We start from the raw sequence: 12,255 nt of genomic DNA on the forward strand, positions 1-12,255 counted from the left end.
GTTTGGTTTAAAGAAAAGGCTTATATGAATGAATGCAAAATGAAATAAATAGAATAAGAACAATAATTGTAATAACAGCAATGTAAATGGAAAGATTATCAAAATAATTAAAACTGAGAGCTATGAAATGAGGATAAAGGTTAAGCCCAAAAGGGATATGATACACCACCTCCCCTTTGCAGAGGTGGAAGCTGATCATGAATAGGGTACCCAGCACATAATGTTAGACTTTTCCATCTGTTGGTAGTTTGGCTGAATTTTTCTTTCTCTGGAAGGCGGGGTAGGAAAAGAGACACAGCGGAAAAAGTAGGTGATATGAAAAAAATCAATAAAAACATTCTGTAAAAACCTCTTCTTTTGGCTCAGTACTTCCTCATAGTCATCTAAAGTTGATTGCTCCTCACACCCCATTCCCAGACCAAACTGAGCCTGATCTTTCCTCCCTTCAATGTTTCAGAGCATTATGTATGGTTCTTTTGCCCCTAAAATTTATTAGGGTACCTATCCCATGAACTCCTAGAGGACATAATGTTACTAAAAAATTTCTGTTTTGCATAACTTCACATGTGTCTTCTCAATGAGGAGTAGGAGGAAGGGAGAGAATCTGGAACTCTAAGTTTTAAAAACAAATGTTAATAATTGTTTTACATGTAACTTGGAAAAGTAAAATGTTAAATAGATGGAAAAATATTTCTAATTCTAATGCCTGACACAATGTCTTAATGTAGAAGGCAGGTAATGTTTATAGAAATGAATTAAACATAGTATTTTAGGATGTCCTAAGACACCACACAAGATAAATGTGGTTAATTCTCCCACCTGGCAGAGGCAGGAAGGCACAATATTGCAATGAAGACACTATGCTGTTTTAAATTGTTTTTCCTTGTTACAAGAAAGGGTTCAATTTATGAAAGAGTGGGGTATATATTCAGAAATAACTAATGTAAAAACAGTCATCAAATATATTTTTAAAAATAGATAATTGAGGAGCACCTAGGTGGCGCAGTGGATAGAGTACCAGCCCTGAAGTCAGGAGGAACCGAGTTCAAATCTGACCTTAACGCTTAATAGACTCGTAACATGTCCTAGCTGTGTGACCCTGGGCAAGTCACTTAACCCCAATTGCCTTAGCCTCCTCCCTCCCCCAAAAAAAGATAATTGAGGGAATTGAGTGAACCCCAATGGTTCTATCTTGTGACCCAATTCTGGCTCTGGCTCAAAATGGGTCTAGTCCAATTTCTGCCTTATGAGAATACTTCATTCAATTATATGAATTGGGGGGAGGGGAGAAAGGAGAAAAAAAAAACAACAACCCACAAACTTAATTCAATTGTTTAAACCTAGCCCTGAATGAATGGCAAGCTGGACCACATCTATCTGTTGCTTAAAGACTTTAAGGATCTAGGCTACAATGACCAGAAATTCAATCAGAATTGAATACTGATACAAGGAATTTTCTCATAATTACACATCTTAAGCAATCCTTATGTGAAAATTCGCCTGTATTAGTCAACCAGTTATTGTTTTCATGTTCCTTTAACTGCATATACCCACTCTTTTTCTGATTTCATGGAATTGTACCCATTTGTTCTATCTCTCCCAACCTGGGAGCACCTGATCTTTCCTACAGTAAAAAATCAGATGACCTAGTCTTGTATTTTGTTAATTGTTTTCTTTCATTAAATTAAAATTAAAAGTATTCTTTATTTGTAATAACTAACATTCTGTCTCACTATGTATTTACATGGTTTTTGAACTGAGAAGTCCACTTACCATTTATTACAACTTTTTTGCTAATAAATCATATAGCTCAGATTTTTTTCTTCAGTTATTGTTCATTTTCTGCCACATAATAGGTAAAGTGGTAAGGGGGAGAAGTTTCCTATCAAATGTAGGAATAAAAGTATCTTGATGAAATGTGGGTTTAGAGACCATGCAGTGAGAAAAATATGACAGTAGATTAAAATCTTTTAAAACTAAGTGTGGGGATCTCTGGGCATCTGGTAGCATGACCCCTGTAGTTCAGGATCCTCGCTTATCCTAGTGCTACAGGAGCTCTTACAAACTCCTGAAAGTTTTGTTCATCATTCTTCCATCAACATGACATTTAATTTAACTTGGATCTACTCAATTACTCCCAATACAGAAGAAATATTCTACTCAACGTCTGATCAGATGGTTCAGGTAGCCAGATAAAAATCAATATGGCAGTGAAGTTTGAGGAGCTCAGTTTTATAAATAGTTTGACATGAGCTGAATAGACTAAGATCTCACCAACTGCTTAATATAAAACAGTGTAAGCCAGGTATGACACAGATATGGGGATATTTTCAAACTGGTATTTCATGACCTAATTTATAAAGCAAGTTCAGAAGGGAGAAAATGGTATTATGAATTCAGATTCTTCTTCAATTTATTTTTTGATGGACCTAAAATGTCACAGAATAGAGACAGAAGGGCATGCAAATTAACCAATAAAGGAAAAAACTTTATATCAGAGAAAAATTAATTCAGTGATATGTGAATTCTGACACCTACACATAGGTTAGACTGGGCTTTGATGGCATAAACAGCAAAACAAATTTTGAGAAAATCTGTCTCTAACTATTATAGTAGGCAGGGAGAATCAATCTAATAAAAGAGAACTGAGTTCATCAGTTGACGGAATGAGATGCAAACATCTAAATAGTCCAAAAGAATAGAGCCAGATCTGATTTAATGTACTTAAGATTTTCTTTTATCACATATTATTTGATCGTGGAGACTGGGGATGAGAACAGTTACATTAGGAGAACCAATCATTTTCGCCCACATTGTCAAATTTCAAATCAAAGTTTGGATCAGCAATTTGAAGAACTTCAAAGTATCTACTTACCATTCTAATTTTCTCTTCCCCTGTTGGCTGAGTTTCACCCACAAATTTGTATAGTTTACGACTTTGAATTTTCAGTAAAATCTCTCGTGCCTCAGCCAATTTGGGATTACGAGATTGCAAAATCTCCAGAAAAATGTTATCTGCCAAAATCAAAACAACAATTCATATCCTACTATCCAAAGTGCCTTCCCCCACCATCATCCAGATATGTAGGAATAATGCATTAGGGATTCCTTAAAATTGTGGAGTCTTATATTTTAAGAAGTGATCTTCAAATATAATTTCCTTAATTTATCTACAATCAGCACCAACATGCAATGACAAAATATTGGTACAAACTGTTATCTGGTGATGGTAGTACCTATTGTTCACATATGATTTTGGTATTACAAAGTGTTTTCCTTATAAAAGCTAAGGTGTAAAATATCATTATACTCATTTTACTGATGAGGCACCTCAGCTTCAAAGAGCCAGAATAACTTGCAGTATTAAGAGCAAGAAATTGCCCCAGGTATTTTTTTTTCTCACCTAAACCCAATACCCTTCTACTCTCCATTCTTTATCTCTGGTACATTTCTCATGCATCAGACCAAGGTTTTTTGGGCTGAGAACCTATTGCTACCACTTTTTCCCCCTAGTATTCCTTTATACTCATCTCAAAGTGAGAAGAAAGCAAAGTTCTGCTAATGACCTTCTATTAGGTTTCTTCAGTTCCCTATGGCATGCATTTTTCTCGTATGTTTTTTTCTTTTTAAAATGTAAAGAAAGAACACTGAACTGCAGCTTTCTGGTTAAAGCAAACTAATGCTAACTGAATGCAAGCTGAGGATCTTGCTTCCTCTAGTTTGCTTTAGAGAGATCTACCAGAACAGGGAGAAATTCCACCTGGCAGCAGGATCTCTTTTTTCATGGCTTCGATTTTAGCGGGAATATTGGAAGCAGGGAGGAGCTTATGGTCTCAATGCTTCTTCCCTTTCAGCTTTGGTGTACGGAAATGTGTTCCTGGCTCCCCTGGTTGGAACTTGGAGCACAGTTTCTACAGAAAAATGTTATAAATAATGGGTATGGGGTTAGATCTCCACTATAGCTGTCTTCCAATGGTATGGAAATGATCTTATGTTTGGAAAGCTGTGACTTGTTAGTGCAATCCTTGGCAGGTGCTACATTATTCAATTCAATAAACATTTATTAAGTACCTCCTGTGTACCAGCCACTGTGCTAAGCACTGGAAAATAAATAGGCAAAAGACAGTCTCCATCCTTAAGGAGTTTATGATATAACAGAAGAAAGCAAGCAAAGAAATACATAAAAAGCAAGCTATATGCAGGAAAAATTAGGAAATAAGTAGGAGGGAAAGTACTGGAATAAAGAATTTGGGGAAGGTGGGATTTTAATTGAGACTCAAAGGCAGGGAAGTTGATAGTGGCAAAGAAGGAAGAATGCTCCAGAAACAGGGATGTCCAGGGAAGAGAGGCCATGTTCGTGGAACAGGAGGCCAGTGTCGCTGGGCTGAAGAACACAGGTGGGGAGTAAGGTGCAAGAAGGCTGGAAGGGGGCTGGGGATGCCATAAAAACCATGGTACTTGCTGCTGGTAGCAACAGGGAGCCTGGGAAGTGAGCTGGGCGGGACTGGGAGAGCAGGCGAAGAGACAAGGTCAGACTCTCATTCTAGGAGAATCACCTCAGTGGATGAAAGGAACAGGAACCAGGACGAGGAGACTCAAAGCCCGTGAAGGTCCTTGGGCATGGGGATGAAGGTCTGTGCCAGAGCGGTGGCAGTGGCCAAGGAAGAAGGGCCGCAAGGGCTTCCGAGGGGGTGCTGGTAACACGCTCTGTGTCCACTGTTAGCTAAGCTAAGCCCACAGAGGCAACAATGGGCTTGGCTGCCAAGCGGTCATTTTTTTATTCTAATTTTTGGTTTTGGTAGCCAAAATAGTCTACTGAAAACACAAAAGGACACAGCACTCCAAAGCTTTACAAAGCACTTTGCATTTCATCTCACTTGACTTTCACAATAACCCTTGGAGATCAGTGTTATTATTATACCCATTTTATAGATGAGGAAACTGAGGCAGATTTAAGTTAAATGACTCATCACAGGGCTAGTAAATATCTGAACCAGGATTTGAACTCAAGTTTCTTACTTCAAGGCCAGCTCTATTTACTGTGCCATTTAGCCATCATCCTCATTAAATCATATCTTCTAAAGGACTGAATTTTTTTTTGACCATTTTGACCATTATTTTTTGACCAAACACATTAATGAATTTGATGGGCTTTTACTGTTGATATGGAATTTAATTACCACTTATAATATTGTTTATATAGCATATCACTTTTTGAATCTGGGGAAAAAAATTAACAATTTTTCTAAGTATAACCAATTTCTAAGATGAAAACTAATTGCCTATATTGTATCTGGGTTGAATTAAATTCATTTTAGATCTTACCTGTAAGTTTTGCATAGGCTTCCATATCATCAATTGCTGTAGAAAGTGTGTACTTTTTCCCTCCACTACCTTCTACTTCTATATGGGGATCTGCTTTAAGGAAAGCATCTGTAATCCTGTTGAGAATTAATTTACATAATCTGTTAAAGTGCATCTCTCACTTCTGGGTGGGGAACTATGGGTATGGAATTGTATACAGATGCCATGATATTATCATATACAGCTAATTTGTGAGCTGGTTTTACCGAATTTTCTTTTAAATCTTACAAGAGAAGGCTCATTGGATGGGGGCAAAGATAAAATTGGAAATGAATGAGACATGAAAGCATCAATAAAAAGAACTCTTTCATCTAAATGAAGATTAAAGCATACTTTTTAAAAACTTCATTTTCCTTTTGTTTTTGTCTTTTTTCTTTCACATCATGATTAATATGGAAATATGTTTTGAAGGCATTCACATGTATAAATCACATCAAATTGTTTTCTCAATTAAGGGGGAGTGAAGGGAAGGAGAGAGAACATTTGGAACTTAAAATTATATATAGATATAGATATAGATAGATATAGATATATAGGTCTATATATCTATATCTATATCTATATAAAGCTTCCCCCCAAAAAAAATTAGTTATCAACATTTATGCTTGTGAATCCTTGTATTCCAAATTTTTCTCTCTCCCTTCTTCCAAAACTCCTCACCTAGATAGCAAGTAATCCAATATATATTGAACATGTACAATTCTTCTATATATATTGCCACATTTATCATGTGGCAAAAGAAAAGTCAAATCATAAAGGGAAAAAAGAGAAAGAAAACAAAAAGTAAACAAACAACAACAAAAGAAGTAAGAATGCTATGTTGTGATTCACACTCAATTCCCAGTCTTCTCTCTGGGTACAGATGTCTCTTCTTCATCACACAATCACTGGAACTGGTTTGAATCGTCTCATTATTGAAAAAAAAAAAAAACCACATCCATCAGAATTGATCATTGTATAATCTTGCTGTTACTGTGTACAATGGTCTCCTGTTTCTTTTTACTTCATTCAGCATGTGATTTAGGACATTTTTTTTTTTAAATGACTAGAAATGATTTCAATTTCTTCACCTAAAAATTGTTGAGAACTTAAAATTAAAAAAAAAAAAATAACAACAACAAATGGCAGTGTTTCTTTTTTCACATGTTATTGGAAAAAAAAATTCCAAAAAACACCCCCCAAAAAACCTTGTTTTAGGTCTTCAGTAAATTACTCCAATTTCTAGGGGTTATTGTGCAAAATGACTGCTTTTTTAAAAGAAACTTCCAAGGAAAAAGATTCCTCTACCACATTAAACAATTATCATCCCTGTCAACCTTCCAAATCCATATATTAAATCCCAGGAAGCCTCAAGAAAACATCACAAAGCATCAAGTCTAGACAGGACATCTATTCTGATCATGCCACAGGATGGGAAAAATGTAAAAATGGAGTTTATAATTTTTGGTTTTCTATCCCTTGCCTCTGTAGGAATATCCCCCCCTTGTCATAGCTATGAGAGATAAAAGATCTAATTCTAATTACTTTATGGTATAATAATAACAACAACAACCACCTAACCTTTATATAATGCTTACTATGTGCCAGACACCTTATTAAGCCCTTTACAAATGTCATCGTGTTTCATCCTGGAAGATAAGTGCTATCATTATTACCATTTTACAAATGAATAAATACAAATTAAGTGACTTGCTGAGAGTCGCAGAGTCTATGTCTGAGATAGGATTGGAACTCAGACCTTCCTGACTCCCAGAGTTTGGTGCTCTGCCCACCATACTACCTAATTAGCTAGCATGACATCCATCATTCAGTTCCAACATCTACTGTGAGAAATGTCATCTGACACTGGCCTAAAACACAATTCCTCTCACACTGATGTTCTGGGGCTTATACTTGCTAACTGAATTCAATTGTTTCTGAGCCTTCTTTTATCATAAGACACATGTATCAGTGGATAGAGTGCCAGGAAAAGCTGGGTTCAAATCCGACCTGAGATGCTCCCTAGCTGTGTGACAAGTCCCTTAACCTCTGTTTGCCTCAATCCACTGGAGAAGAAGAAAATGGCAAACTGCCCATAAAGTGGGGAATGGCTGGATAAGTTATGGTATGTGAATGTAATTAAATATTAGTATTCTTTTAGAAAAGGCTGACTTCAGGAAAGCCTGGAAATACTTACAACTGATGCTGAGGGAAGGGGGCCAAAAGCAAGAGAACGTCGTACACAGTAACAACAAAATTATGTGATGCTCTTTTCAACCATGAAGTGATTTAAGGCAATTCCAATATGATTCCAAGGTGATGGAGAGAGCCATCTGCAACCAGAGAGAGGACTGGGGGGAACTAAGTGTGGATCAAAGCTTAGTATTTTCACTTTTTTGCTGTTGTTATTTTTTTTCTTTTGATCTGATTTTTCTTGAACAGCATGACAAATATGGAAGCATGTTTAGAAGAATTGCACATATTTAATCTATATGGGATTGTTTTGCTGTCTTGGGGAGGGAGAAAAATTTAGAACACAAGATTTTACAAAGATGAAAGTTGAAAACTATCTTTGTGTATTTGAGAAAATGAAATACTGTTAAAAAAAAAAAAAAGATAAGTATACTGATTTGAGAAAAGCCTGGAAAATCTAGGGGAGAACGTGGGGGAAATAGGGGGGATTGGAATACAGGGTTTTGCAAAGGCTAATGTTGAAGAATTGTCTGGGCATATGTTTTAAAAAAATAAAAAGCCTTAAAAAAAAAAAAAAAAAAAAAAAAAAAGGCTGAAAAGACTGACATGAACTGAGACTGAGTGAACTGAGTAGAATCAAGAGAACATTGTACACAGTAACAAAGATTATATGATATCTACTGTGACGGATTTGGCTCTTCTCAACAATGAGGTCATTCAAGGCAATTCCAAAAGACTTGTGAGGGAAAGAGGCATTGGCATCCAAAGAGAGAACTTTGGAGACTGAATGTGGATTACAGCATAATGTTTTCATTTTTGTTTGTTTGTTCTTTATTCTCATCATTTTTTCCCTTTTGTTCTGATTTTTCTTGCACAACATGACAAATATAGAAATATGTTTAAAATATATCAGTTTGCTTGCTATTTTGAAGAAGGGAGAGATAAAGGAGGGAAAGAGAAAAATTTGGAACATAACGTCTTACCAAAAAAAAAAAAAAAATGCTGAAAACTATCTTTACTTGCATTTAGAAAATAAAATACTATTGAAAAATTTTAAAAAGAAAATAATTATTAATGAGAGTTGGGATTAAACAACAAAAATTTAAAACTTCATTAGTCTATTCCAGTGATCTATTTTTTATGGGCTTTTTAAAAAACCAGAACTAAACAGTTTTGATGGCTGACATTTTCTATTTCCCTTTGATCCCTCCCTCCTATGTTTTTGATTCTATTTTAGATATTCTATATCTTTTATTCTTCCTAGTCAATTTTCTCATTAATTGGGCTGGATCTATAAACTATCTAAACTACAGCATGTTTTTCATTTCATCTGAATTCTTTCAGAACCTGAAATAGGTATCAAATTGAACACATACAACATTCAATTTACTTTGATAAATACACAATGAAAAATTTGTAGGGAAGTGGCAAGGAAAATCCTTACATTGTTTCAATGATGTTGCCAACTCTGTGCTGGTAAGCTCTTCGATGCAGGCAGTTGCGTGTATGGAACATGTCATACAGATTTCCAACTTCCTAGAAAATTGTGAAACAAACTTAATTTATATTGTACAAGTATGAGAAACAGAAAAGGGATGAAGACAGGCATAAATAAATAAGCATAAGCTTACACAAGATCACAGAATTGATCTAGTTTAACACTTTCATTTAAAATGACTGATCCAAAGTCACAAGGGATGCAGCAAAAAACGAATTTAAACCTGCATGCCCTTCTTTTTCTACCACACAATGAATAATGTATATACCATCCAAGTACCCCTAATATAAGGATGGTAGATCTGTGAAATTCATTGGCTCGCTCTTAACTTTTCTCCACCAAGTTTACCTAAACATTGCTAATATTATAAAATAATACATAAATATTTGTTTCAAGTTTTATTTTAGCATAATTCCACATAAGTTAAGCAAATTCAAACAGATATTTGTACATAGAGATATGCGTGTTTATGTCACAAAGGCAAATTAAACAGTTCTGTATGTGATTTTTCCCTTTTGGCATCCCAAATAAATTCAGGAAGGTGACAATAATCATGCATTAACAAAAGCTGCGAATGCTTTCCAACATTTTACTAATTTTATAAGAGCCTTTAGCAATGCTAAACAAAAGAAAAGATGACTGAAAACGCTTAGCAAAAACTATGCTATTTCCCCAACTCTCAATTTGTAATTAGGAACAAGAGAATCCCTTTCTTTTGTTACTATTTTTTTCTCAAACACTTTACCTTGTCCCTGGTGCAAATATGTTTCTTATTGTCTACTTCACATACACGGGCAAACTTAATAAAGCGCTTATGGTCAAAGTTATTTGGAATTCCAAGATGGTGGCAATCCCTAAAAAGATTCCAAGAAATGGAGGTGAAAAAAATCAGTAGGAAATGTGTACCTTAGACAATAGCAATGAAGTTACTCATCAAAGTATGACAGTACTTGTGAAATGTTCAACGTATACCTGGCAAAATAATCCCATTTATCCACATCAATGCCATTGCGTTTATTAGCCACTATCTCATAAAGAAAGTTTTTCTCTTCAGGTCGCCCTTTATACGGCCACTGCAAAAAACCCCAGGGAAAAGCAAATTTAGTCATAATCATGGATTAATGTTCATGGATTCATTCATTACTTTTCAGATATGGTAGCAAAGCAAGTTTACAAAAGAGACATTTATACAAGAACTTTTTCTGTTTATGTTGTCAAGTCTTAAAACATATGAAAAGACTTTTACACACAAGTTCATTCTTTCCCCAACATTACCACTTCTTAATCATCCTGTGAATAATGAGCACTGATAGCCCCAACTATGAGTGAAACTAAGCCATTATTACCCATAGGAACCATGGTGGTCAGTATTCTGTACTGAAAACTATGGAAGCAAATACATCAAACTCCTAAGACTAATCAGGAGCTAGGCTACAGTTCTAGAGAATATATTAGAACAATTAAATACCTGTCAAACATAAAGATTTACTTCTAGTCAATCATATGGTATTACTAGAAAAGGATTTCTTAACCTTTTGGATATTATGGATCTCTCTGGAAGTCTGAAAACATTAAGGATTTCTTTTCAGAATTAACAGTTTTACTGTGCATACCCTTTGATCCAACAGTGCTTATCTACTGGGCTTATAACCCAAAGAGATACTGAAGAAGGGAAAGGGACCTGTATGTGCCAAAATGTTTGTGGCAGCCCTGTTTGTAGTCGCTAGAAGCTGGAAAATGAATGGATGCCATAAATTGGAGAATAGCTGAATAAATTGTGGTATATGAATGTTATGGAATATTACTGTTCTGTAAGGAATGACCAACAGGATGAATACAGAGAGGACTGGTGAGACTTACATGAACTGATGCTAAGGGAAATGAGCAGATCATTATATACCTCAACAACAATACTGTTTGAGGATGTATTCTGATGGATATGGATCTCTTCAATAAAGAGATCTAATTCAGTTTCAACTGATCAAGGATGGACAGAAGCAGCTAAACCCAAAGAAAGAACACTGGGAAATGACTATAAACTGCTTGCATTTTTGTTTTTCTTCCCGGGTTATTTATACCTTCTGAATCCAATTCTCCCTGTGCAACAAGAAAACTGTTCAGTTCTGCACACATATATTGTATCTAGGATATATTGTAACCTATTTAACATGTATAGGACTGTTTGCCATCTTGGGGAGGGGGTGGAGGGAGGGAGGGGAAAAATCAGAACAGAAGTGAGTGCAAGAAATAATGTTGTAAAAAATTACCCCGGCATGGGTTCTGTCAATAAAAAGTTATTAAAAAAAAAAAAAAAAAAGAACAGTTTAAAATAAAACATAGAGCATATGGAATTATAAAGGAAACAATTTTATTGAAATATTTAAAATATTTATTGAAATATAATTATCAAAACACTAAAAAGTCCATGGACTTCAGATTAAGAAATTTCCATATGCACTAAGGGGGTAAAGAATTTAGAAACAATATCTACGGATTATGAAATTTTCCATAGGCAGTAAATTGAGATTGGCAGGAAAGGATAGATAATACAGATGCTATTTTTAATATATTTGATTAAAGGCAGGGACTTTAGAAGGAAAAAAAAGACAAGAAAATCCAACTAAGCTTATTCTTCTCATGAAAAGCCAATAAAAGCATACCTTCTTTTTGACTCAGAAACCCCATAGAAGGATTTATATCCCAGTGACACCAATAGGAAAAGATCCTATATGCACAAAAACATTTGGAGCAAACTTTCTTTAGTAGGAAAGAAGTGGAAGGAAAATGGATATCCACCAAATGGGGAATGGCTCTATGGTGTGTGAATGTAACAGAACTGTGTTGTTCAGCCATCTCCAATCCTTTGCGACTCTATGGACCACACTGTCCCACAAGTTTTTCTTGGCAAAGAATGTAGAGGTTTGCCATTAAGTGACTTGCCCAGGGTCAAAGGGCTAATTCATGTCCAAGGCCATATTTGAACTCAAGTCTTCCTGACTCCAACCTGGAACTGTACCTTTATTTCTTAAGGTTTCTTCTTAAGGTTATTTCTTAAGAAATAAACCATTTAAAGATCCAAAGAAACTTAAGGAACAAAATGAAACAATAACATAGACAAGCACAGTAAACAGAACCAAGCGAACAATTTAAACAATGCCAACAAAAACGTAAAGAAATAATCACTGAAATGCTTCAGAAGGCTGATTGAATGTGACTTGCCT

The 12,255-nt window shown here is 35.3% G+C and overlaps 1 protein-coding gene across 1 annotated transcript in view; it reads right to left on the reverse strand.

Moving 5' to 3' along the window:
* The window catches only part of SAMHD1 (SAM and HD domain containing deoxynucleoside triphosphate triphosphohydrolase 1), a 56,819-nt gene that overhangs the window by 12,062 nt on the left and 32,502 nt on the right, over positions 1-12,255 (reverse strand). Inside the window, exons 8-12 of the mRNA XM_051979261.1 lie at positions 10,007-10,107; positions 9,780-9,888; positions 8,981-9,072; positions 5,326-5,441; positions 2,876-3,015 (exon numbers count right to left, since the gene is read on the reverse strand). Of these exons, the coding sequence (XP_051835221.1) occupies positions 2,876-3,015; positions 5,326-5,441; positions 8,981-9,072; positions 9,780-9,888; positions 10,007-10,107 (558 nt within the window). The remainder of the gene's footprint in view (positions 1-2,875; positions 3,016-5,325; positions 5,442-8,980; positions 9,073-9,779; positions 9,889-10,006; positions 10,108-12,255) is intronic.

The sequence above is a fragment of the Antechinus flavipes genome, chromosome 2, assembly GCF_016432865.1.
Source record: "Antechinus flavipes isolate AdamAnt ecotype Samford, QLD, Australia chromosome 2, AdamAnt_v2, whole genome shotgun sequence".
Taxonomy (NCBI): Eukaryota; Metazoa; Chordata; class Mammalia; order Dasyuromorphia; family Dasyuridae; genus Antechinus; species Antechinus flavipes.